This window comes from Filicampus tigris, chromosome 19 (genome assembly GCF_054856515.1).
Source record: "Filicampus tigris isolate MCC_2025a chromosome 19, RoL_Ftig_1.0, whole genome shotgun sequence".
Lineage (NCBI taxonomy): Eukaryota > Metazoa > Chordata > Actinopteri > Syngnathiformes > Syngnathidae > Filicampus > Filicampus tigris.
Genome location: NC_141235.1, coordinates 97,921 through 123,071, shown reverse-complemented (window position 1 = coordinate 123,071; position 25,151 = coordinate 97,921). Strand labels below are relative to the sequence as shown.

The window sequence follows — 25,151 nt, the reverse complement described above, 5'->3', positions numbered from 1 at the left end:
CACGTGTGCGCAGGAGAACGTTTGAGCTTCGCTCGCATCATGCAAGTGTGCAGCTTCTCAGTCGAGTTACGTTCTTTCGCTCCGCGATCATGCGCTCTTGTGAAGGCATTTGCCTCGCTGCTGGCTTGACTTCTGGCTCTTCGCGACAATAACATATTTGTGCCAAAAATATGTTATGTGTCGATGATAAGTGTCTACGTTGGACGTCCGTGATGTGTGTCTGTGTTATGTGTCGATGATCCGTGTCTATGTGATGGGTCGATGATAAGTGTCTGTGTTATGTGTCGATGATACGTGTCTATGTTAGACGTGTTGATGTTAGATGTCCATGTAAAGTGTCAATGTTGGACGTCGATGAGAAATGCCGTCAGCGTTTAATAAAATTATAATAAATGAAATAATATATTTAAAAGTATGCATGCGGTCCTGTTAGCTCATTCCCACCATAACGCCGCTTTATTTACAGCCGGAATCAACTTTTGGGTATCTTTTATTTTCAGCATTTATTATTATTATTATTATTATTATTATTATTATTATTATATTTATTTATTTTTTTTTTTAGCCCCAGTCTATCTATGTGTTGTGCGCTGTTTCTACCCCTAGATGTCAGTAATGCCAAAGGCATTGAACTCAATGCGGCCATGACGTGAGGGACAGGAAAACAAGTCAGATCCATTTGGCGCTTTTCTGTACGTTGCTAAACGAACCAAAAATGATCCCCAAAAGGCCTACGGAAGGCACAGCCCCAGCAGGTTACCAGAAAAAAAAGAAAAAGAAATGTATACAGGCTGAAAATAAGACATACGAAACAGTTGATCCCGGCTGTAAACAAAGCGGCGTTTCGCAACGGTTGTGGGAATGAGCGAACAGGGCCGCATGCATACATATTATTAATCTTATTAAACACTGATGACATTTCTCATCGGCGTCTAACATCGACACTTCTCATCTACACATGACATAGACACGTATCATCGACACATAACATAATTTGGCACAAATGGAACCCCATAATGACATGCCCAAAAACCTCGCGAGAAGTCGTCGTCGTCGTCGTCGTCGTCGCTGTTGCCGCTGCTGCCGCTGCTGCTGATGTTTTACTGTAAAGTGGAAAAGAAACGCTATGAAGAGCGCTTGGTGAGACGAGAGTAAGTGGCTCATTCAGCTGCGGCGCATTTAGAATTCAATTTACAGTCCAAATTGAATACGTCACTGGCCAACTTTTTGGCTCAACACATACGGCGTGAATGCAATTGTTTTGGTTTGTTTTGGTTTGCTTTGGGGGTTACGTTTCGTGCTATCAACTTTGGTCCGCATTTCCGCTGGGCGGGGCGTTTGAACAGATTGGCAGCCGCGTGAGCCAACAGGTACCCCTGATATGCTGCCGATGACCAATCGGAGAGCAGAGGCTTGTTAGGCGCTCCTAAACGCTTAGTAACAACACAAGCGAGCAGGTAAGTCACATTTTTGCCTGCTTACTTATTTGCTGCAAATCAGCAAACTTAACACTCGGCGCCACCGCAAAACACGATCAAAACATGAAGTGTCCGTTCAGAGCAAGGCTGACATTTTTCGCTCACTTTTCAATCCGAAGTCATGCAGCACAAGTGACGGGTGCTTAGTTTAGCCTAGCCTAGCCGAGCCTAGCCTGCTGTCGCTCAGGCTATTTGCTTAGCATTAGCGTCGCTGCAAAATTCTTCAAACTGAAATCAAACTTGAGCCTCAAAACAGCTGGCGGCGGCCAGTCATGCGCGTCAGCCACACGCACTCGGGAAAACAACCCCCAAAGGTCCCGCTGGCAATTTGTCGCCGCTCAGACTGGCATGAAGGAGCGCCGCCAACTTTTTCATGCGTTTGCGTCGGCTGGCTCGCAGGCGGGAGGGTCTGGGTTCGAGTCTCGGACATTGCGTGCCGTGAGATGGGATGGCGACCAGTCCACCCTTTCTCTACTCGAGCTGTTCTCTGCGATACACAGCCGACCAATCCGTTGTTAGTCCACACGCAGCTGGCGACCAGTCAATCGTTAGTTTACACGCGGGCTGTGATTGACTGGTGACCAATCCATTGTTTGTCTCTATGTGCCCTGGCTTTGCTGGCGACCAGTCCAGAGGAAACAAAGCGGCAGGAAGGACCGGATGTTACTTAGTCATTGCAAATGATTGACGTTGCCTTCCTGTCACTTCAGGTGCCATGCATGCGCTTGTCGACTAACTTGGGAACGCTTGGGAAGACTTCGTCGACGAAGACTTCATCGACGACGCCCAGTCAACAAGCATGGACTTGAAGGTACACCGTTCTTTTCCTGTCCTTGTGTTTTGGGGGGGTGGGGTTGTGCCCCCCACCGCTCGACACGCTGCCTCCTGACTGGACGCCGGCCGCTGCCCAGTCGGAGTGCTCAAAGCGTCTGCATCTTCCTCAAAGGCATCCCGGACGAAGCAAGGCGTTGAGCCGAAACGCATTTTCCCATCAACCAGGCATTCGATTGGGAGCGCTATTGAAAAGCGTACTCGAAAGGATGGCGCTATTAAAATGGCAGCTTCAAAATGACAATGTTTTAAATATTTGGGTTCGTTAAAAACAGCATTTTGTACCCCATTAGAACAAACGCGTACCATGTTAACTTTCAATGAATAAATGTTCACATTCTCCGGCTTCAATTCTTAGTAAGTCGCTTTCGAGAACAGACCTGCATACTCATGTTCCCCACGGGGCTAACTAGGACCCACATTTATTTCTTTTTGTTTGTAAAGGACAATTATCAAAGCGAAAAGGATCCGTGTTTGTAGTGTCGCTGCTCTTGCTCCCTCCTCCTGCTCCGTGCATAACAGCTTGCAGAGAATGAGGAGAAAAAGTGAATTGGAGACAATTCACTTCAAGGAGGCGGCTCATTTATTCAACCCTGCAAACGGCCAATATGATTTACAACGTGGTTATTGTGCCCTGCACAGAGGGAAAAAAAAGAAAAAAAAAAAAAGAAAAGAGCTCATTGCCGGTGACATGCAGTATTTGCGCCAATTGACATGCAGTATTTGCGCCAATTGACATGCAGTATTTGCGCCAATTGAAAGCTTGACTTTTGAAAACCACGGCAAACCAACCGCTAGTCGGCCCAAGCCTACCGTTAACAAGGTCTCACAAACAGGGTCGCATGCTGTGCTGCTGTTTGTTTATTCAACAAAAGTGTTTTTTTTTCTTTTCACTCTTGATAGCATGCACACGCCATCAAATAGATTTTGTTTCGCACAAGAGTAAAAAAAAAAAAAAAAAAATCAAATTAGTTGCTTGAGGCGTTGGAAAAATGGCCAAATTGTGAAAACTGATTGTGCTTTTTTTGTAAAGTACTTCCTCTACTTGCAGCGATAGCCGTGTTTACATGGAGACTTTTTTGTCCTTTGTATTGAAATCATTATGAATGAAGACCTCTGCTCACCTGCTTACATGTGACGTGACCTATTCCGATCGTGTTCCAGCCGCGTGACACGCACAAATCGACGTAAACATCGCGTGATCTATCAAGATGGAGTTCATTCATCGAGTTAGTGCAGTATCGCCGATTGTTTTAATACTTTTATTAAAGCAGATGAAATATTTTGTTCGGATACCGTGCAATTTTGCTGCGGCTGGCAGCAGGCGTGTCAGCAGGCAGCCGTGCATGCCGGCTACAGAATTTTATTTTCCCAAGCCACGCAGGGCCGCAACAAAAGGATGGAAAAAGCCACACGCTGCTCCGGAGTTGCCGAACCCTGGTTTACATGATGCTCGTTCTGATTGGCAAAAAGAATATACCACACCTGTGAATCCAAATGAAATTCCATTCGGATTCTGCCTTTTTGTTCCGATTGGGGTGTTTACGTTCCGATTGGTCGTTCGGATCCTTTCTAATTGGAATACATGGCTCAACGTAAACCCGGCTAATGATGCGAGTGGAAAAAGTGCATGTCAGCATGAATATCTCTGTACATTGTAAACTTCACAGCTGGATGTGTTGATGGAGATGTTGTCATTCCCACAAGCTGGACGCAACATATTCGCCACCAATCATTCTTGGACCTGACAACAGCAAACGTTTCTCTAAAATAAGTCCACGGTGCGGGGAATATCTTGCTTCTCCAGGCAATTTTTTCATTCCTGCAGTTGTAGAGATGTCAATCAACCGAGATCTCACTTTCCATCTCCCGGTTTACATTGCATTGTCGGAGGTTGAAAACCAAAGCGAGGAGAAAGTACACCGGCGGTTTTTGACAGGAGTGAGGCAAAGTCAAAATCTCTCTGAAAAAGAAATATTCCCATGATGGGTTACTTTGAAATGTAGTTAGAAAGAAGGAAGGAAAAGGAAAATGAAGTCACAAGCTCAACCCTCAAGTCGAGATGTGGCGTGAGTACAGGAACGACGTATCGCGAACTAAGGAAGTGGGGTTTTTTTTCAGTTTTTTTTTTTGTTTTACTAAGGAAGTGTTTGTGGCGCAAACGTGACGTGAGAAGACTTTATGTCGTTCATTGTTGTTGTTTGTTGTTGCGCTTGCCCCTGGCGGTGAGCAGCCGTACTGCCGGTGGCCGCCTTGCCGCCTCCTGGCAGCGTTTTTTTTTTTTTGTGCGCACGCGCAGTGCGGCGCTCGTGTGTTTGTCAGCTCAAAGCCGAGCGAGCAGCTAGCCGCCATTTTCTCCGCGTCTCTCCCCAAAAGCCGAGAAAAAGACGAGCGTTCAGCGGCCGCCCCCAGCGCTTCTGGCCCGTCGCAGGTCGGCATATTGGCGCAGGCTCGGCCGGAGAGGCTCTCCACTTGACCGCCTTGCGGCCCGGGAGGACTCGTTCGACGGCCTTGTGCTGAAATCGGCAAAGAAGGAAGAGGCAGGCGAGTGAGCGAGCGAGCGAGCGAGCGAGCAAGCAAGGTGGAGATCGTTGATTCGTCCATTGGCTCGATCCGGAACGAAGCCGAGTGGCCCCCGTCGGGCGGGCCCCCGGTTCCGTTTTGGGGCCAAATTGATGGCCTAGAGGTCGATTCCAGCCGCCTTTTTCCCCCCTTGCCCTTGTTCCCCCCTTCTCCCCTCCCCACCCACCATCCGAGCGGAGTGCAGGCGATTGTTGGGCGAATTCCCTCGGATAGTGCGAGCTCGTCACGTGGTAGGTTCCTCCTTTTCCTTTGTTAGCCGCAGCTAGCGTCGTCTTGTCGCTCTTCCTGTTCCCAACTTGTCGGCGCATAGACGCTCCTCCGCGGCCCAACGCAAGCAGGCAGGCAGGCAGGCAAGCAAGCAAGCAAGCAAGCCAGCCAGCCAGCCAGCAAGCGCCTCGCCGTGCGGGCCCGCGCGTTCACGTCGTTCCGGGACCAGTTGGCCAAATGTTGCCTTGCGTAACGAGGCGTGCCTGCCTGCTGCCTGCTCGCCCTCGGCGCCGTTGGCGAGCTCCTAATTGAACGTATGTGGGATCTCGTCGTTCCGCTGCTCACGGTGGCCTTGCGGTTGCTTTCGGGGCTCTGCTCGCGTTTGTTGCCGGAGCTAACGTTAGCAGCCTTGGTGACATTTCTTCTTAGTGTTGGCGACTGGCGCCAACGTGCGCACGTTGTGTAAACATCACCGAGACTTTTGGATGCTTGTGCGCCACGACTGCAACACGACGCGCGTATGGTTGTTTGTGTTTGTGTGCGAAAAGGCCGATTACATAATGTGCTTGGGAAGTCCCAACATGGCGTAGCCTTGCGCCGACTGCAAACTGCGGTGAATCGAGCGAGGCCATTCATGTGATGGCTGGCGACGCCGTCATGTCGATCGGGTCGCGCACCTTTCATGTGCACGCATCAACTCCTTTGACACAATGTGCAGTAGACGCCGTGACGTCATGGGTGCCCCAAATCCACCTACGGAGCAAGACGCGTGGAGTCTCGCTTGTTCGTTCCCCTTCTGTTTGTACCCCCCCCCCCAAAAAAAAAAAACCGTCTTTTAGGAGCATATGGTGCTGCTACTCGAGGCAGTGTCATGATGGACTGAAGAAAACTTCAAACGAGTCTTTAACCTGGTTTTGTGGCTGTACAGCAGACTTGTCAGTGTCATTTTCCACTCCTAGTACTGTAGGTGTCGTTTTGCACATCTGTTTGCAGACCACATGATAACACATTCAGTCATGGAAAAAAAGAATGAAACCTTGCTTTCTTCAGTTTTGTGTTTTTGAATCCCCCCGCTACCACTAACGGTCAGCAGAAAGAAAACGATGGAATGCCTAAAAGCACTGTTCTGCCAGGACAATGCTGTAGCGATTGATGGAAGAACTCAGGTGATTCTTGACAAGAAAACATTCATGGAAAATGGTTCCATGCGTCATCTACTCTTCTTTTCTTGCCGTCAGTATATTTGGCCAAACAAATGTACCTTGAATTGTACCAGGCATTTCAAATTAACAAGAAACTGGAGCAACGGCAGTGTTCAGGATGATTCCCCCTCTCCATAAGAATGCATTTTTTGGGGGGGTGTTAAATGACAGAAACGCCGTCCCAAGTGTTTGTAGCATCGGTACTAATTCTCAACACTTGTCCACAGACTGCTTTTAAGAAGTCAGATGGGATAAGGACAAAGTATTTGTTCCGGATTTGAGATTGGTGACTTAGTAAGAACCTTTTAAAAACTAAATACCCAACATCTAGGGTATCCCTACGAGGGCGACAGACAGAAAAATCAAAGGGTTTGAGGGCCGCTTAGAAATTCTTTAGCTTGATTTATTCAACACACAAAAATAAATAAATGTTGTAATATTTTTATTTATTTTTGAAAAACTGCAATTTCACAGCGTTCTCTGAAAGGCAAAGAGTTGAGGATTTTGGGGTGACCCGGGTAACCCTGAATGCCGGCCGACGGCCATGTCTGCATTCAGAACCGAAACAAGATCGGACTTTTTCAAGATGACAAGGCTGGCGTCGGGTGGAAACCTTGCATCTCCAAAATGACCACTTTTCAAGCAACCGCAAAAACGGTGTGTTTGTTGAGCCAGTAGTGTTGCGTCATCAAAGAGAGCAAGCTGTTTTCAACACATTACATTCAGCTATCATAAAAAAAAAAAAAAAAAAAAAAGGTGACAAAATAGAATAACATACCCACTTGAGGACTGCCCAGAAATATTGATTTGTGAAAAATGATAAAATTGTCTAAATTTGGATTAGAGAGGTTTGGGCCCGATGTCAACAATATGTTAAAAAATCGAACATTGACGCACAACCGAAAGTGGAGGAAAGTGTTGCATTGCATTTGTTCACCAGAGACATTGTGTTAGTTTTTCTTGCATTTCATTAAGCATCTTTTATTTAGCACCTAAAGCTCTACAGTATATAAAACCACTTTATTTGTAGTAGTGGTGTTGCAACAACACACACACACACACACATACGTTTACATTTTTTCTGACTATCACACTTCTCGCGTTACCCAGCTCTACACAATGTTTATTTTTTAAACAAGCATCGCAGGCCCTGTCAAATAATCATTTCTAGTACACGCTGCAGGCAGCCAAAATAATGGACGGTGGGCTGCAAATGGCCCCGGGCCGTAGTTTGGCTACACCTTCGTGTCAGTGACTTTTGAGGTCCCTTCCAAAGCTGTTGGGGTCGGTCTCCGGCGTCAAAGGGGAACTAAACCCAAGATGTCCAAACCTTCTGTACACTCTCAATGTGCGTATCTTCTTTATTTGGACATTTCATTCTTTAAAAAAAAAAAAAAAAGTTGAAAACATAAGCTGCCAGCCACTCTGAGGTCTTTTTACGCTTGTGAGAATGTGACGTACCGCGTGGCCACTCATTCCCGGCCGTTTTATTCAGACAAAAAAACCAAAGGTAAACAAACAGGGAAGGCGCTACACTTGCACCTCCACTTTATAGCTGATGACGAGTTTGCCCAGCATGGCAGCCTCCTTGCATTCGAGTGCGAGTCATCCTCTTGAATTCTTATCCCATCAACACGACATTCATCGAAGAACCGTATCATGACTGGTACTGGCGCCTAGCATGTATGGTTGCAAAACCAAACCAACCAAAACCACCAATCGGCTTTAGTTCCCGTTCAAGTGGCCGCGAAGCAGTCCCGACTTTGGCTGGCTCCTTCCAAATGACGGACGCTTGCTGTAAATAAGAACCAGTCTGAATGTCTGTGTCTGTGTTGCGACACAAAGGAAGGTGTTCCCGTGTTAACTGTGTGCGCCTCCTCTCTCGTACCCAGGCTGTCCTCCGGGGGGGCAGTAAGCGGGGGGTGTGGAGCAGGCCGCCGTGCCCGTCCCTCTGCACTGCATGGCTGCGATGGCGCCCGCTCTCACCGACGCCCCAGCCGAAGCTCACCACATCCGCTTCAAACTGGCTGCGCCGTCATCGAGTTTGTCACCGGCCAGCGCCGACAACCCCGCCAACGCCAGCAACATCCTCATCCACGGCGGCGGCCCCGCCAAGTGTAAGGTGGCCCCCGAAGACGCGCGTCCCCTCGACGATCATCAGCAGCAGCAGCAGCAGCAGCAGCAGCAGCAGCAGCCGCCGCCGCAGCCGTCGTCCCAAGGGGACTCCCTGGGCAAGCTCCAGCCCCTGGTGGCGTCCTACCTTTGCTCGGATGTGACCCCCGTGTCCTCCACCAAAGAGTCCATCACGTTGCAAGGGGTCCTCATCAAACAGTCGGTCTTGAAAAGTCACAGAATCCTGCCCGGCTCGCTGCTCAACGGCGGAGACTTCCTGCTGAGGAAGCGGCACACCATTGAACTTTCCGGAGGCCAGCTCAAAAGCCTGATGAGCGGCGGCGGCGGCGGCGCCGCCAACGGCGGGGGCCAGCCCGCCGCGCCCGTCAACGGCCTGGCCAAGAAGCTGGCCGCCGTGTCCGGCTCCGGCTGCGTGATGGCGGCCGTCAACGGGGATAAGCCTCCGGTCCCCGCGCACTCGCACGCGGCAGATGCCCCGGCTCACGTTGCCGTCAAAGGGAGCCTTCAGCGCAAGCGTTCTCCGGGAATTTGTCAAAACGCACAACTGTCGGCGCCGTCGCCCTTGTCCCGTGACAACCACAACCCTAGCCAAGAAGTGAATTCGGAGCGCGGCGACCCGAGTCCCGCGCAGTCGGACCGGGAGAGGCCGGGCTGCAGCCGGCGCGGCTCCCCGTCCCGCGCTTCCCCTTCGGACACGCCGGACGCTCAAGTGGGGGAGCGCGTGCGCCTCAACGGCAGCCGGCAGGCGGAGATCGAAGGCCGCCTGCGACGGCTGCGCAAGCGCCTACAGGTGGTCCAGGCCAAGCAGGTAGAGCGCCACGTTCAGCAGCAGCTGGGCGGCTTCTTGGACTCGGCCGTCAGCCGCCTGCTGGCCGGCGGCCGCAAGGACCACGCCGCCGGCTCGGCGGCGTGGAGGACGGGCCGCCACTCGGCGGCGAACAACAGAGACGGCCTGGGCCGCTTCCTGAAGAGCGGCTCGGTGCCGCTGGAACTGGAGCGGCTGTATCTGAGCGGCTCGGCCAACCTGCGCTCGGTGGAGAAAGCCTTCGACTCGGACGTGACGGAGAGCAGCTCCGGCGGCGACTCGGACCTGGAGGAGGAGGAGCTCACCAGGGTGGACGTGGAGCAGCGCCATGTCAAAATGTGAGTAGCGCTGCCAAGTCAGTCACGCGCCCCGCCACACTTTATCACCGGCCATACGTTACACCCCCACCAGCAACATGACAAAATCAAAACCGTTTTGCGGGGTGTGGTTTTTCCCACTCCCAACATGGCAAACTATTCGATTGTCCTGATGCCCAAGCACTAACTTTGGTGCTCTAACCGCATATCGTCGCTGTCATGTGAAAAACGCGTATGTCCATTTTTGTCATTTTTTAAAATTCTTATGTGAAAGGGATTTCCGCATTACGGACATCCCATTGTGCAAAAGCTCAAAGTCAAAAAACAAAAAGACAAAATTGGGCATGGTGTTTTTCACGGGACTGCGACGATATGAAGATACCATGGCAAAAACCGGAAACAGCAGCGGATTCACTGACAGAACGCAGAACTCGAGCTGCAACCAACAATTGTTTTAATAATCATTTCATCTGTCAAGGTTTTTTCTTTTTTTTGGCGGGGGATTAACACATTCACTGCCATTGACATATGTATTTGTCTTTTCACGGTCCAGCCATTCAATCCCAGGAATTTAGTTAGTTTAGTTTTTCAAACGTTAGGGTAAAAGAGGGTCTGAAAATGTCTGGCAGTAAATGAGTTAATTGATGGATCGGATTAGAAAAAAGCAACAACTTTTTTTTCCGTTTCCATCCATTTTTTTTCAAAAACAGGACACGGTTTCAAATTGACAGTGCAGAAAATGCACAGACATAAATGAATTGGGATTCCCTCAAAAAAATCTTTCCAAAATGTTGATGGATTTCCAAAGTAAATGTTTGCAACTGTTTTATTTTGTAAAAACGCAGGAAATCACAATCTTTGACAAAGTGATTTTCAGATCGTCAAAGCTTCGTTTATTTGAAAAGGGCAGTTACCCCCACGCTCGCCATCAGCGGCGTGCTACTGTGAGCAGGTCACACTAACCAGCACAGAACTGGTTTAGGGAAGAGAAAAAAAAGCCTTGTGTCTACGTCGCGCTGTTGCCCGTACTCCCGGAAGTCATTTTGTTCGCGGCTGCTTGAATGCCAGGCGCTAAACTAGCTCGCGCCGCAGCAGCAGCAGCAGCAGCAGCAGCAGCACAGACTTCATTTATGCTCCATGTAAGTAAGTCCGTGCAAAGCAGCGGCAACGAGCGACGTGCTGCGGATCCTCTCCTCCGCGGTGACAAAAAACACACCCACTAACAAGAAACGTTTTCACCGAGCAGGGGGAGTCGCTAAGCGAACTAATCGCTAAAGTGAATGCAGAGTCGGGACGGACCCAAAATAAGTGCTTAGGTGCACAGCAGACTTTTCACAGAAGACTGGCTGGCACCGCACTGCGTTCCAGGGCGGCGAGCCAGCAGCAATGAACAGAAAACGTCTTTTACAATCAATACGTATAGAGACAGAAAACCAAGGCGACGGCTACATTAGCAATTTAGCAGGGGCTCTCACACCCGAGCAGGCTAACTGCTGACGTTAGCCATGACCAAGAGGTCGTTTGTCAAACCAATATTTCATATTTATAATATCGATGGTATTTGCAGTATTTGGCACCACAGAGCACTGAGTTTTGAGATTCACACAATAATAGGCCTGAGTAGGGCTGGGCCGACAATTCCGTACCAATATGTATCGCGATTGACACGTGATCGATATCGATGGAAAATGCCTTTGACAAAACGTTTGATAGAGGGGTAAAAAAGAGAAAACAAACCCGATCGCAGCATGGTGCGTGGTTCACGCAGGCAGCGCGCTTCCTCCAAACATGAAGAAGCGTTTAAACCAACGAAGAAGAAGCGTTTAAACCGACAAAGCGGCAGCATTTAAACCAGCAAAGAAGAAGCTGTTAACTCAACGGAGCATGCGAGCGGGCCCGGCGGCCGTGCGCTATGCTCGCGTCCAGCGAGTGAGCGCCGTAACTTTGCTGAAATAAATGACCGGTCGACTCAGTACAACTCTTAGAATGAAAAGATATTATGCACGATAACCCTATTAAACAGCCCCGGATGGAGCCGTGGTGTACAAGTTGAGGAGTTCCTTTCTTTGACACGTTAGCGCCAGTTAGCCTTATCCGACACCGGCGTCTCACTTAAGGTCAAGTCAAGCAAATAATATATGAATGGACTATGGCAATAATGAGTCCGCTAAAAAGATAAAGTAGTCCTAAGACGGTTGGTCAACCATCATGCATGCAGTGCAAGAGAGTATTTGTTGATTTAGATTGGATGAACATTGAATGAAGGCTTGTGTGTGACAACAACTGCTTTGGGGCAGACCCAAAGCAAATATGTGTTGCAATATGGTATACACATTACTCTAAAGTGTAATGTCACTTGTAATCACAATGTATGAAAACAAACAACTGCTATTATCGCACACATGGAGCAGCAACACATTCAAACAGCAGCTTTGTTGGGGACCTACTCTGCCTGCTCTTGCTTTTCATTGTGTTGCTTGTCTTCTTGTAGAGCACAGTGCTGTCTTGCGTGTTGTGGCATAATGTGGTACTGCGCTGGCCTCAGCGCAAAACTAAATTCACACATGTTGACTGTTTAAAAAAAAAGAAAAGAACAACAAACAAACATCCAAAAGAATTTCTTAAAAAGCCCAATTTCGCTGCCATCACAGAGGCTGCTAATAGTGATTGGACTCCACACTAGGGGCGGGCGTGGGCTCAATGTCGTTGGGTGGGAACGCAACGGAAAAGCGCCCAAGTTGTTTATCAGCGGCGTGAACATGTCTTAGTGCAGGAAGAAATGTTGGCGTGACCCCAACCAACATGCGCCAGGAGTCCATGATTAACCAAGGAAGTAACAAGACTTGATTTGGTTTTTTTGTACGCAAACATTTTTCAATTTCCACGCCTTTATTCAAAAACAGGACAGAGCAGGAAATACACATGCACGATTTAGCATTTACTCAGAGTAGGGCCCGACTGATCTGGAGGAGTTTTGTTTATTTATTTATTTATTTTTGGGATGCCAGATGTTTGGCAGAAAAAAATACGGCTTTTGGCTTAATCAGCCAATTAGTTTCTCGAAATGTCGTACATAAAATACTTTTTGCCCTCCTCTGTCCGTCTTGAAAGATTTTCATTAATGCTAAAATATTGCGTCCATGCGACCCCCAGTGGACAAAACTAGAACAAGTAGTTAGCTTTATTCCAAAAAGAAAAATGCAGTAATGTGTTGAACGCTTTGCTGCAAAACCCGTCCGCCTCGACTAGCGGGCGTGCCCTTCCCGCGCTGTCCAAATGTGTCACTTTTGTGACGCAGACAAGAGTCCCCGCGGGCCCCCCCGCACTACGCAAGCTGCTCCTCCACGCGTCCCCGTGACCCCCCACGCCCCCGTAGCGGCCGCTGCGCACCGCGGGAGCACACCTCGCGCTTAAGTCGGGAAACCAAGGAGGAGGTTTGGCCTCTCATCCCAGTAGTCTTCATGTGGCGCACTCTTGTCCTCCGTGGACCAGAGGCCAAACGCCTTCCAACACTCACCGCTTGCCGTCCCCGTTCGCGGCACTAACAATGAGAATGGCCACAAGGGTTAGGCTTAGGGTGTGCCAGTAAGTGTGGCGGATGGGAATGTCCAAAATGTTGGAGGAGCTGATGGGCTTGATCATCATTGTCATCTCCACTAGTGTAGTGTTTCTTTTTTATTTTAAACAAAACAAAGTTACACACTGAACAGTTTTTAATCAATTCAATGCCGCTCCTTGGGGTGTGCCCCTCCGTCTTGGTCGCCTGGGGGTAATATTAGACACGGCTCTACTGTTCTTTGGGAAGTCTCACCTCATCAGTACGGCACTAATATTTACTGAGTGGTACCGTTGCATGGGTCGCTGCACCCTTTGTTCCGTCGATTGCTGAAAGGGTTTGAGCGGAGCAGCGTCGATGTTATTGAGTGTTAGCATTGGGCTAGCTTTGCTGGCATGCATGCATGCATGCATGCATGCATGCAGCGGCCTGTTGACCACAATTGAGCAAGGCCCAACCAGTGCAACATTTTCACGTCAAACGCTTGTGAGCGGCAGGAGCGCCGAAATTAGCACGGAGGCGCTCTCCTAGCTCCGTGAGCAAAACCTGTCCGTCACGCGCGTTCTCATGACCACACCAGCCCAGCCCAGCCCAGCGCTGACGTTTTGTGCGTTTGCGGAGGCCAGATGGAAGCGTGCGGAGAGCCGCTACACGCTGGAGAGGGCGGCCATCATCAGTCACTGGAACTGGCTGCAGGCTCACATCTCCGACTTGGAGTACCGCATCCGACAGCAGACCGACATCTTCAGGCAGATCCGCGCCAGCAAGGTCAGTCGCACGCTCGCCACCTACGGCAAATGCACAAAATTGGCTTGACCCTTCACTTTAGTTGGACTTTTTCTTTCTTCCCCCACGTCTGAGCCAGGGGTGCCCAAAGTGTGGCCCTCGAGAGCCCCCGTTATCCAGCCTGTTTTCAATGTCTCCCCGATTCACATGAGCAGGATTGTCATCAGCCTTGTGCGAAGCTTGCCGGTGAGCTGATCAGATGAATCAGGGAGACGCGGAAAACAGGCCGGATAACGGGGGCTCTCGAGGACCGCACTTGGGCACCCTTGGTCTAACTGTTGAACGCTTCACTGCTTTGATTGCGGTGCTCGGCCAAGGAGCTGAACGGCAAAATTCACAATGGCTGGACTGCCAAGTCAAGTCCAATTTCTTTTCTATGTAGCAGAAAAGGCATCCCCTGATCAAATGTCTTTGTCGGACGGACGGTCTACTCCTCTGAAATGCCACTTAAAAAATGAATTCAGGAAAAGAAAAAAACATTTGGACGGCATTGCACTTTTCATCAGTAATGTTGCGTTTGCACTAGGGGTGTAACAAAAAACGGTTTGAAGTGGAAAAAGTTTTTTTTTTGTTTTTTTACCTAAAAGGCGCGAGTGCGTCGAATTGAATGATTCCACTTTAAAATGTCAGCCATTTTGAAGGCCAATCCAGCTAGACTCCAGGCTTCTTTGGGCAAACTGGGGCAAATCTGCTCATGTTGGTAGTCAGTCGCAGGGTTGACTGACTGGAAGAGGCACACAAGTCAACATCCTTAAACAGCTGTTGTGTATCTCGCTGCTCAGCTCCTTGTTGTCAAACAGCGAGCTTGGTGAAAAGTTGAGCCGTTGGACAGGGAAATCACATTGGGTTCACCTGTGACGGTTATCAGGCGTTCTTGTGCCAACTTTCAGCCCAAAAGTCAACCTTTTTGGGAGTAATGTGCGCTTCTCGTGTTGCTCAAGAGCACGCCATCATGTGTCGTTGCAGGGCTCCGTGGAGCTGGGAGGTGTCGGGCCTCAAGAAGCCAAGACGGAACCTGCTAGCGCTCAGGTAATATTACCACTCTTATTATTTTGGTCATTCTTCTTCTTATTATTATTGTTGTGGCTAGAGCTGCACAATAGATTGACAAAATATTGTCACCTTGCTAACGGCACGTGCAATATGCGCCTCACAAAAACATGCAATCAAGTAATCGTTCGGCTATGCTTTTCTCTGTCTTTGGAGCAATCTGATGCGGCCTTAAAGGAGGCCTCGTCCAATAGCAAAACACTGGCGAGAGGCATTACGAACACTAAATAACAAGAAGGGGGGTGAATGAACGTGTTTTGCTGCAGGAAGCGTCTTCAGAGTATGTGGAACACATCGTCACCGCAGAATCTTGGAAAGCTCAAAACGGGCAGCCCGTCAACGGCGTCCTCAACAGGTACTGGCGACCAGGAAGTTAATGGTGGTGGTGGTGGTGATGATGATGATGGTGGTGATGATGATGATGATGATGACGACGGAGACGGAAATGTGGCGGTGGCAGAGTGGGCGAGAGCGTGGACGGCAAGCACCAGCAGACGGCGGACGGCACGTGCGTGGCGGCGCGTACGCGGCCTCTGATTGGCTGGAGGCGGCGGAGGCTCATCCAGCCCAATACGGTGGCCAACCTGCCGGCAAAGGTAACCGCGCCGCCTGACTGCTGCGGCACAATAAATTGCATTGCAGCCATGAATGCCAATACACAAAGGTTTTCATTATATAGAATTATTGGAAGGTGCACTATTGCGGTGGTGTTTTTGAAGCCAAACCCAGAAGGCATCAACGGCATTTGCCTTGGCGGGCAAAATGACAAATGGCTCCAATTCAAGTCGCAGCGCGGTGAAGGCTCGCGACCTTGCCATGTTGACGTTATCGGCCGGCGTGCGGCCAAGCGTTGGCTCCCCGGTGCTTTTTGATGTCTGACGTGCGCACGCACGCATTGTGATCCGCGCAGGCGTCCCGAAGCGGCGGCGGCGGCGGCGGGGCGTGCCGGGTCAACCCCAGCTGCGTGATGTGCGGCGGCCGGCCCGTCCCCAGAGAGGACCCCCAGTTCCACTTGCCCGTCCTGGAGCGCCTGTCCAGACTGGATCTCGGCGTCCACCCCATCCTGTCCTTCCCAGACGGTCTGTCGCGATGGCGCTTGCTTCAAATTTGCCTTTGCTCTTGTTGGGAGGGGTGGGCTGAAAGAGGCGTAGAACCAATTGTACACCAAGGTCACATCGGGGCAACGCAGCTTGTTGCCATCCACTTGATGACTTTAATTGGCTGTTGACAGCCATCACCTTTCTTGCTATTTCAACTCATGGAAAGGTCCCCTTTTTTTTTTTTTCTTTTCTAATTTACTGCTCTATGCCTGCAAGCCTGGCAAATGCAACATTGGAGAGAAAAACCGCAGAATAGCTCCCAGAATAGCTCCTGTATGTCGGTCATCATTTGGTTTTTCCCCAATTGATTTAAGTGTTGTTGGGTTTTTTTTTTACAAGGTGTTTGAGGTGCTCATTCATAAAATTCCACAGAGATGGTAATAATAATAACGAGAGGCGTAAATCTCTCCGTTAAAGACGGGTGTGATTCGATTCAAGGATAGTTTGATTTTTAAGTGGAACGAATGGGTTAGATTCTTTATGATTACGATTCGATTCAATTTGAATCAGTGTGGAGATGGCACGATTATTTGATCAATCTCCAACTTTTCATGATCAAATGAATTGAGAATCGTTTTACTGTGATTAATAGCCTAAATACCTTCGGTTAAAATGATCCAAATTCTTGGACTTGGCACATTGGCTTTTACTTTGGAAAGCATGATCGAGTGCAATCGGCTGGCGACCAGTCCAGGGTGTACCACAGGCCCTTGTGACAATAAGCGGTTCAAACATTTTTTGACATTTTATAGAACAAACCAGTCTCCATGGACTATGATGTTTGCAGATGACACAGTGAGAGCAGGGAACAGGTAGAGGAGAAGCTAGAGAAGTGGAGCTTTGTCCTGGAAAGGAGAGGAATGAAGGTCAACCGCGCGCAGTAAGACAGAATACGTGTGTGTGTGAGAACGAGAGGGACCCAAGTGGAAGAGTGAGGTTACAGGGAGAAGAGATCAAGAAGGTGGAGGAGTTTAAGTACTTGGGGTCAACAGTCCAGAGCAATGTGGAAAAGAGGCGAAGAAGCGTGCGTGTACAGGCAGGTTGGAACGGGTGGAGAAAAGTGTCAGGTGTGATAGAAGAGTTTCAGCTAAAATGAAATGAAAGGAAAGGTGTACGAAACTGTGGTGAGACCAGCGATGTTGTTTGGTCTTGAGACAGTGTCACTGAGGAAAAGACAGGAGGCAGAGCGAGCTGGAGGTAGCAGAGATGAAGATGCTGAGGTTCTCTCTGGGAGTGACCCGGAAGGATAGGACCAGGGAGGAGTACCTCGGAGGGTCAGCACATGTTAGAGGTTTTGGAGATAAGGTCAGAGGGGCCAGACTGAGATGGTTTGGACATGTCCACAGAGGAGATGGTGAATATGTTGGCAGAAGGATGCTGAGTTTTGAATTGCCAGGCAGGAGGCCTAGAGGAGGTTTATGGATGTAATGAGGGAGGACATGAAGGCAGTTGGTGTGAGAGAAGAGGATGCAGAGGACGGGGCTAGACGGAGGCAATTGATTGGCTGTGGCGACCCCTGAAGGGAAAAGCTGAAAGGAAAAGCAGATGACGACAGAACAAAGCAGTAACTGAATCCTAATTTATTTGTGCTTTTTCTGCTCTGACAATTTGGAAGAATGTCCTGTTTCAGAAGAAAAGGATGGAAATGAAAACACGTTTTAATACGAGAATCCATTATTTAGTTTCGGCTCTAATTCAGGGTCATCATGAATTGATTCCATATCGCAATGCTCAGTTGTAGGGAATGATGCAATAAGTTTCTTGTTGAAAGTAGACACTTTAAAACGTGCATTAACTTGTCAGCACTGTAAATACGACATTTCCTTCAAAGAAATTAATCACAGACTAGAAAATGTATATTTGCATGCTTTTGTCAGCTTTATTAACATGCAAGGGATCTCCGACGCGGTTCTGAGGTCTTTATCATGTCCCGAAAGCCCTCATTGGCCACAACAGAGTACGGTGGTAAATCTTTAACAATAAACCGGGTTATGCAGGCCGGTATTACCTCTCCTCTCAATGGCTTGTGGGCGAGTTTCGCTTGGAGGAAATCCTGTGGGTTTGCGTCTTTTTCTGTACATGGATTGGTGTTAGCTGTGCTCGATTCCTCGTCAAATTCATACCTCCCTCCTCACCGAATGAGTGCGTAGATTTGTCGTACCGCTCTCGTCGTACTTGAGCGCCGTTTTACAGTCTTTGCATATGGCGACGCTTTTATCCAGAACTCCATTCTTTTTCTAAAATCCAAATCTCTCCCATACTTTGGATTTTAAACTTGCCGCAGCGTTGTGAATCGAGTCTGCCGTCACTCCACTCATTCCCTCGCAAACTCGAAGCGCTATCTGGCGTAACCGCGACAAGCCTCGCGTGACTTTGAACGAGGGATATGCAGATGTGGCAAGCTAGTTCACGAATAGTCTCATTAAACATTCTCATTCATCCAAGTCATTTCATTCTCATGGCATTTAGTCGATCGTAACTGGAACGTTGTTTTGATCGCACGTGGCAGCTCTCCTCCAAGTCACTTTTGCTCGCGCCGCAATTGGCGGCAGCTGCTGGGCTTCTCGGTCTTTTGCAAACGTGACCTTGTGTGCGTGTGCAGATGTGGGCGCGGGCCTTCGCGTGCAGCAGGCCATGAAGAGCTGCTGGAGCGGCAGGTCGCTGGAGAGGAGCAAACCCGTTAAGAAGTTTTCCCTCAAACACAAGCTGTCGTCATCCAAAGAGAAGCACAAGTTCGCCAGCTCGCTCATGGCAGTCAGTGAGTGCGCGCCGTCACGCTCGCATGCATGCACGCACGCACGCCATGTTCAGGCTGGGCCTTAAAGAAACATCCTGCTACATCTCCACAAATTGTCAATAAATACTTAAAGTCAAACGTGAGTGGAGCTTTTCAAATCTTTTTTTTTTTTTTTTTCCCCTCACACAAAAGCACGATGTCCAGATTTAGTCCATTTCAACCCCTCAGGCCCTTCCAAATGACAAAATCCCAACCGGTTTTGAAAAGTGCTTCATTTCTCGTGATACCAAACAAGCTTTGAAACAGTTTTTTCATCAACATCCACAGCAATGAAATGAAATTGGAAGAGATAAGAATCGCTTCGTCTTGGGGAGCATTTCCCTTTTTGTCGCGAAGAAATGATTTGAATTAACCATCCAGCCAGAAAAGTTATGAACACTGTCAACTCAACTTGTTCCCAAGCATGTTGTTGGTGTAAGCAGTGCACGTCAGTGAAGATGCGCTTTGCGCTCCCAAACAGATCAAGGAATGGCTGCACAAGAACAAGTGCAATAAACTGTGAAATAATGGATGCATGGATCCCGCACTTGCAGGACTGGGCCACTACAAGAGTCGAGCCGACAAGTCGAGGGCGCCGGAGGCGGCCGCCTGCAAGACGGAGCGACTGCAGAGTGGGCCGGCGCCGCCCGGACCCTACGACAAGAACTACAGCCGCAAGAGATTGCGAGAGCCCTCGTTGGACAGGAGCGACTGTGAGTGACCGAGCCCCGACGAAGCCGTTCGCGTTTCTGCACAGTCTTTCTGGGGAATTTCTCGTATGGTTTCGATGCCGTATCGTTTGGCGCCGTCCTGACGGAAACCAGCAGAGCACCTGCAAGTGCTGTGTAGGGCTTCAACTAGCCATTAATGTGTCCTTTTTGGGGGGGATGACTTTGATTTGAAAAAGTAAAAACCAATAATAATAATAATGATAATAAATCCATCCCTTTATTGGAGGAAAAGCGGGACATAATTTCAAATGGACGGTGGAAAAAAATGTCCAAACGTGACTGTTACCGTCCATTACATTGGTCAAAAAAAGGCCAAAATGCCGCCGATTGTTTTCCAAAGTGGAAACGGGTACTTGCAAAAGAAAAGATTCCAAGATAACGCTGCAATGGGGCAAGAGTTACTGGCGAGAGGCACATATTGCCAGCATACGGACAATCTGGTGTTCAACAACTTCAATCACTGATCAATGGGTGTTGATTAGTCGTCAATGAACGAATTGATTGTTGCCTCACCAATATAGTGGTGCCTCGACTTCAGCATGCCCGTCCGTCCTTGCCAATTTCTGTGGCACTCGGTTGTGTCTCTTTTGTAGTTGTTGCGTTGTTTCACGCCCAAATTGAGGTGAGCCACTCGAGGTAGCGATGCCCTTGCATGTGGGCAAGGAGAGCGATCTTCTTCGGGACAAAACGCTTGATTGAGTTGACGTTTGAAAGCCGTACTACCTTTGAAGTGGCCAGCTTGGACTATTTGCCGAACTTCCCCTGGAAATTGAGCGGAAACGTTCCATCCCGTTGCCGGCATTCTTGTCTCCTCCCCAACGTGTGCTTCAACATCCGTCCGTGTGTTCCGCAGCCTCTCCAAAATTCTTCCTGGACTCGGGCGGCGGCGCGGCCGCTTGCCCGCCGCCGCTGGCCGGCATCCACAGCCCCGTCGCGCGCCAGCTGTCCACATCCTCGGACAACGCCGCGCCACTGGGCGCCGCCGGCACACCTGTAAGATCTGTCCGTCCCATCCATTTCATACGTGGCGGTCAATGTCGCTCAAAGTGCCTCACGCTGTAAATGTCACCGCCCACGTTTGCACACGAACAAATAAAAGGTCAAAGAGGAGTAGGCGGCTCAAAGAACAGAAAGTGGAGAGCCGGCCTTTGTGAGGGCAGCACCGTCTGGTGGAGTGCCCCGCGGCAGGACCAAATTGCACGCCGCCCCCACTACGGCGCTCCTGCCGCCGTCGTATACGGCAACGGAGCAGAGGAAGCGCAGCTAGCCAAAGCAGCGTTGCTCAAATAGAATCAACCGTCAACACAGCACCAAAGATTCAAATTGTTCAAAAGTAAGCCAATGACACGATCCAACTTTATTTACATATTTGCGCATTTCACAACAGCTCCAGCTGTAACAAAGCACTTTACATTACTACAACAAAATAGCAATAATATACTAAGTGAAAGCAATAAATTCAAACCCAAATGACTAAATCAAGTAGACACCGACCGGAAAACCGTCAGCCTCACGTCAGATCAAAAGCCAAAGAATAGAAATGTTTTCAAAATGGGGGGCCTTGCCTAACATTCAACGGAAGGGAAGGACCGGCAATTTTAAGAAAAGGCCCCACCCGCCCCCTCCGAGGCCCCGCTTAGTCCTCGAGCAGCGCCCGGCCCGGGCAGACCCGAGGCACCGGGAAAGCGCCCAGGAGCTCGGGGGGGGGGAGCTACGCCGGCCGGGGCCAGGCCGTTCAAAGACTTGCAAACAAATAGAAAGAAGCGCCTCCAAATGAGAACCCTCAAATGCACCAGGAGCCAGTGAAGGGAGGCCAGCCACAATTGGGGTGTCGCGCTGCGTCTTCCGAGCTCCAGTTAGCGGGGCGAGTGGCGGCGGCGGCGGCAATTTGGACCAACCGCAGACGCTTGAGAGAGGACAAAGTGCTTTACGGTAATCTAGCGCAGGCGTGGATTACTGTTTGGAAGTGCCGGTGAGAAAGGAGGGGCTTGACCTTGGCCGGCTGTCTAAGATGAAAGAAAGTGGACCTGACCGCCGCACCCAAATTTAAGATCACTGTCCATTTTAGAACCAGACTTCGAGGCGGTTGGCTTTAGATATGAAGCCAGGGGGCCCAGGTCAACAGGGTGGGACGTAGAAGAGACACTGGGACCCGACAACAGAAGTTCCTTTCCTTTTCGTTGAAATGTTGTGATCAGCTTGATGTCCTCCACACGGGGCAAAAGTGGTCTTGAGGACAAAGTGTCTTTTTTGCTCAGAGGGCCATAGACTTGACAGTCAGCCGCCTAGCGGAAGTGGAAGGAAATACCGTGTCTTTGAAGGATGGAACCCGGGGGCAGAAAATGCAATACGAGAACAACGCGGGGCAGAGCGGGACTTCACAGCAACCGAAGCTAATCGAAAGAGTCGTGCCAGCCAAATGGGATGGAAACCACTCTAGAGCGCGTCCACTAATGCCCACTTGGTGCTGCAAACCGTGCTCCGCCGTCTCGAGTGCTGCAGTCAAATCGAGACATACCTAGTCCCCGCCGTCGTTTGCCAGGAGGGTATCGTAAGAGGGCCGACCGACGACTGCGCTCGGCGTCATCTTGAAACCTGACTGGACAACCTCCATGGCGTTATGTTGAGCCAAGAAAGATTGGAACTGTGAGCGCACCACTCTTCTGAAATAGAGCAAAGACAAGGTACTACAAAACAATCGGTAAAAAGGAATGATGAGTAGAGGATGACTACATAGATATGATTTGAAAAGAGAGAAGAGGCGGGCGGCTCTGCAGTCGCAAACAAGACTCCCGCGGTGATGCCATTTGAAGGCCGTTTGGATTTACTCGCCGACCAAACTCGTCACCTTACCGATGGCCGCGATTTAGCGAGTCGGCGGGAACTGAACCATTCCCAACGCGTCCTTGCCGACTGCGACTCGGTCGCCGCAGACAAGTTTGAGTGGACGTTCTGGCAGGCGTCCGTCGCCGCAAGTTGAAGGGGACCGCTGCGGCCAGCCGGGCTCGCCGTTTTGTTGAACGTGACGCGTGTGGAAAATGTTGCCTTTGCCATACGGATGCGTGTGTGTGCGCTCCAGTTGCAGCCCGTCAAGAGGCGGCGTGGCGAAAGCTCCTTCGACATCAACAACATTGTGATTCCCATGTCCGTGGCCGCCACCACGCGAGTGGAGAAGCTGCAGTACAAGGAGATCCTCACGCCCAGGTAAGCTGACCAATCCCGCGGCCGTCTCGACCGCTCGCCCACCCGGCCCACTTGTGCGTGCAGCTGGCGAGCCGTGGACGTCCTGTCGCAGCCGACGGCGCCGCAAGAGGACCAGCGCGAGGTGAGCGTCCGCTTGATTTTCAAAGCAAACGGCCACCGAGAAAAGGAAGTGGGCAAATGGCACTGGCGACGCGTGGCAGCAGGACCTGGCCTTCAAATCACCCACAAGGATGTTTTCTCCACAAAAGAAGCTGAAATGTTGGCGACTTGGCCATTGTGTGGCTCACGCGTGTGCGTTTGTAGGTGGAGGACTTGTCGGACGCCGCCTTTGTCCAGCTGCACCAGCCCTATGAGGACCAGGAGCGTTCCCGCTGGACCTGGATGGCGTTGGCGCCGGCCAAGCGGAGGGGCAGCAGGTCACGGCGGCGAGCGCTCGTCTGCGCTCCGCTAGGCGGGGACGAGCGTGGCCCGGGAGTGACACCCCCCCCCCCCGCCCCCCCCCCCTTTTTTTGTGTCTCCATCAGGTCGTACAAGTCGGTGGACGGGCGCACCACGCCGCTGTTGTGCGGCACCAACCCCCCGACCCCCCAGCCGGCGTCGCCCGAGCCCAGCCACTACCCCGCGCTGCACGACTACGGCTACGTGCCCTCGCCCGTCAGCCCCCCCAGCCCCGACACGCCCTGCTCGCGCGATTCGCACCGCCTGGTGTCCAGCGAGGACACGCGATGCTCCACGCCCGACTTCGCCTTTGAGGAGAGGGTACGATCGCCCGCCAAAACGGCTCGTCCCCGTGCTGCTCATCCGCTTCCGCGCGTGCGCGACCGTCGCTGCGATCACCCCATTAATCAAATAATCGCCTATGTATTTGGAATTGAAGTGTATAGTGAAGTCATTTTCCCCAATTACCATTCAACTGGTTTCTTTTGTAGGACTGCCACTTATTTGAAGAATTGAGTCATCTGTCTTATTTTTGGGATAGATTGCTGATTGGTATTTTAAAAAAAAAACAACATTTTTTTTAAGTCCTTCTAATTTCTATCCCTTTATTTCAAAACAAGACCCGTACAGAAAATGCACACCTCGAAAGACATTGGAGTGGAGTGAGTGTTATGCTCTGTAATGCGCGTCTGGAAACGAGGATTGCTTTCCAACCTCAAAGCAGATGTTTTTCAAATGTTGTCTATTGACGGATCGCCGCACGGGTGCGGACCCTCAACTTGCCGCTTTCTCTCATGCCTCACGCGGTCGGCTCGGTCTCGCGCTTGGCTCGCGACGGTCCGCCTCGCTCGGTTCCTCACCGGCCACGTTTGCCCTTTTCCAGACGGTGGCGCCGTGGGAGCGCCGCAACTTCCCCTTGGCCGAAGACCCGGCGCCTGAGCCCGAGGCGGACGGCGAGCGCGCCGGGCCCGGGGTGCACAGCCTTTCGGCCTTTGGCCGGCCCGACTCGGACGACGGCGAGCCCTCTTGTTGCCACGACGATGACGACGACGATGACGACGACGACGACGCCGCCGGCGGCGGCCCCAGGCGGCCGTGAGCGGACTTGTGCGCTTCCTGTTGTTTGATATTCAAACATCAGTCTAATCCTTTCACAGTTTTTAGTGAATCCGACGCAGATAGACACAACATGTTACAACAAGTCTGATTTGTGTAGTAGGTGAAACATGTACATGGACTGGGGGGCGGTCGGGGGGGGGGGTGCTTAGCAGTGTTTTGATACGTGGCGTGTACACTCGTAGCGCACGATGTAGCGACTCCTCCACCATGGCCAAAGGGTGTTTTTCTATCCTTTAGTTTGTTTGTAATTCCCATGTACATTTTAGTGGAGAGACACATAAGAAAAGATGGGGGGAAAAGGCTACCCCCCCCCCCCCCCCCACGCCCCTCCAATCGAAATAAACAGGTACAGTTAGGATGAAGCCCCCACCCTCGGAGCAGAGCACTTGACTGGCTGCGTTCGTTTTCCATTCCTGATATGTTGGTATGTCGCGTGTTCCAGCGTAACGTTGTCTTTGACTTGTGAACCATTCCTACTGTAGCCCCTCCCCCGATATCCCTTCCCACCCAGCCAGGCCCCCCTCCGTGGGGGGTGGGGGGGGCGCACTCGTCCTAGGAGGCGCTACTAACACTTGGGTAGCAGGGCTCAGGTTGTTCAGGCTCTCGCTGTTCCATCTCACGTTGGTTCCTCCCATCTGTCAACTCGATGACTATGCAAAACGAAAAGTCAAAAAAAAAAATCCATAGTTTGCTTTTTGCCTCAGCCAATCACTGTTCTTCTCTCTTCAGTAGTGACGTCACATGTTGATGTACCTGTTTGATTGTTGCAGCAGTTATCACTATTATTTGCTTTTTGTAAATAGTTCCATTAAAACATTTATGTTCAACTCGGACG

General features: G+C 50.4%; 1 protein-coding gene across 6 annotated transcripts; it reads left to right on the top strand.

The window, feature by feature from the left end:
- Positions 1-1,032: 1,032 nt before the first annotated feature.
- kansl1a (KAT8 regulatory NSL complex subunit 1a) lies at positions 1,033-25,143 on the top strand. 6 transcript variants are annotated; one of them, XM_086015607.1, is made up of 16 exons: positions 1,033-1,151; positions 2,189-2,289; positions 8,194-9,577; positions 13,739-13,880; positions 14,865-14,927; positions 15,215-15,303; positions 15,388-15,544; positions 15,859-16,027; positions 18,651-18,806; positions 19,379-19,537; positions 20,409-20,548; positions 22,635-22,759; positions 22,823-22,880; positions 23,063-23,175; positions 23,284-23,518; positions 24,081-25,143. In XM_086015607.1, the coding sequence occupies exons 3-16, from the start codon at positions 8,262-8,264 to the stop codon at positions 24,294-24,296; spliced, it is 3,138 nt and encodes a 1,045-aa protein (XP_085871733.1). In that variant the 5' UTR covers positions 1,033-1,151; positions 2,189-2,289; positions 8,194-8,261; the 3' UTR covers positions 24,297-25,143. The 6 variants fall into 6 exon arrangements, with proteins under 6 accessions (XP_085871733.1, XP_085871734.1, XP_085871736.1 ...); XM_086015608.1 differs by lacking the exon at positions 1,033-1,151 and adding an exon at positions 1,309-1,457; XM_086015610.1 differs by lacking the exons at positions 1,033-1,151; positions 2,189-2,289 and adding an exon at positions 4,596-4,853.
- Positions 25,144-25,151: the final 8 nt, after the last annotated feature.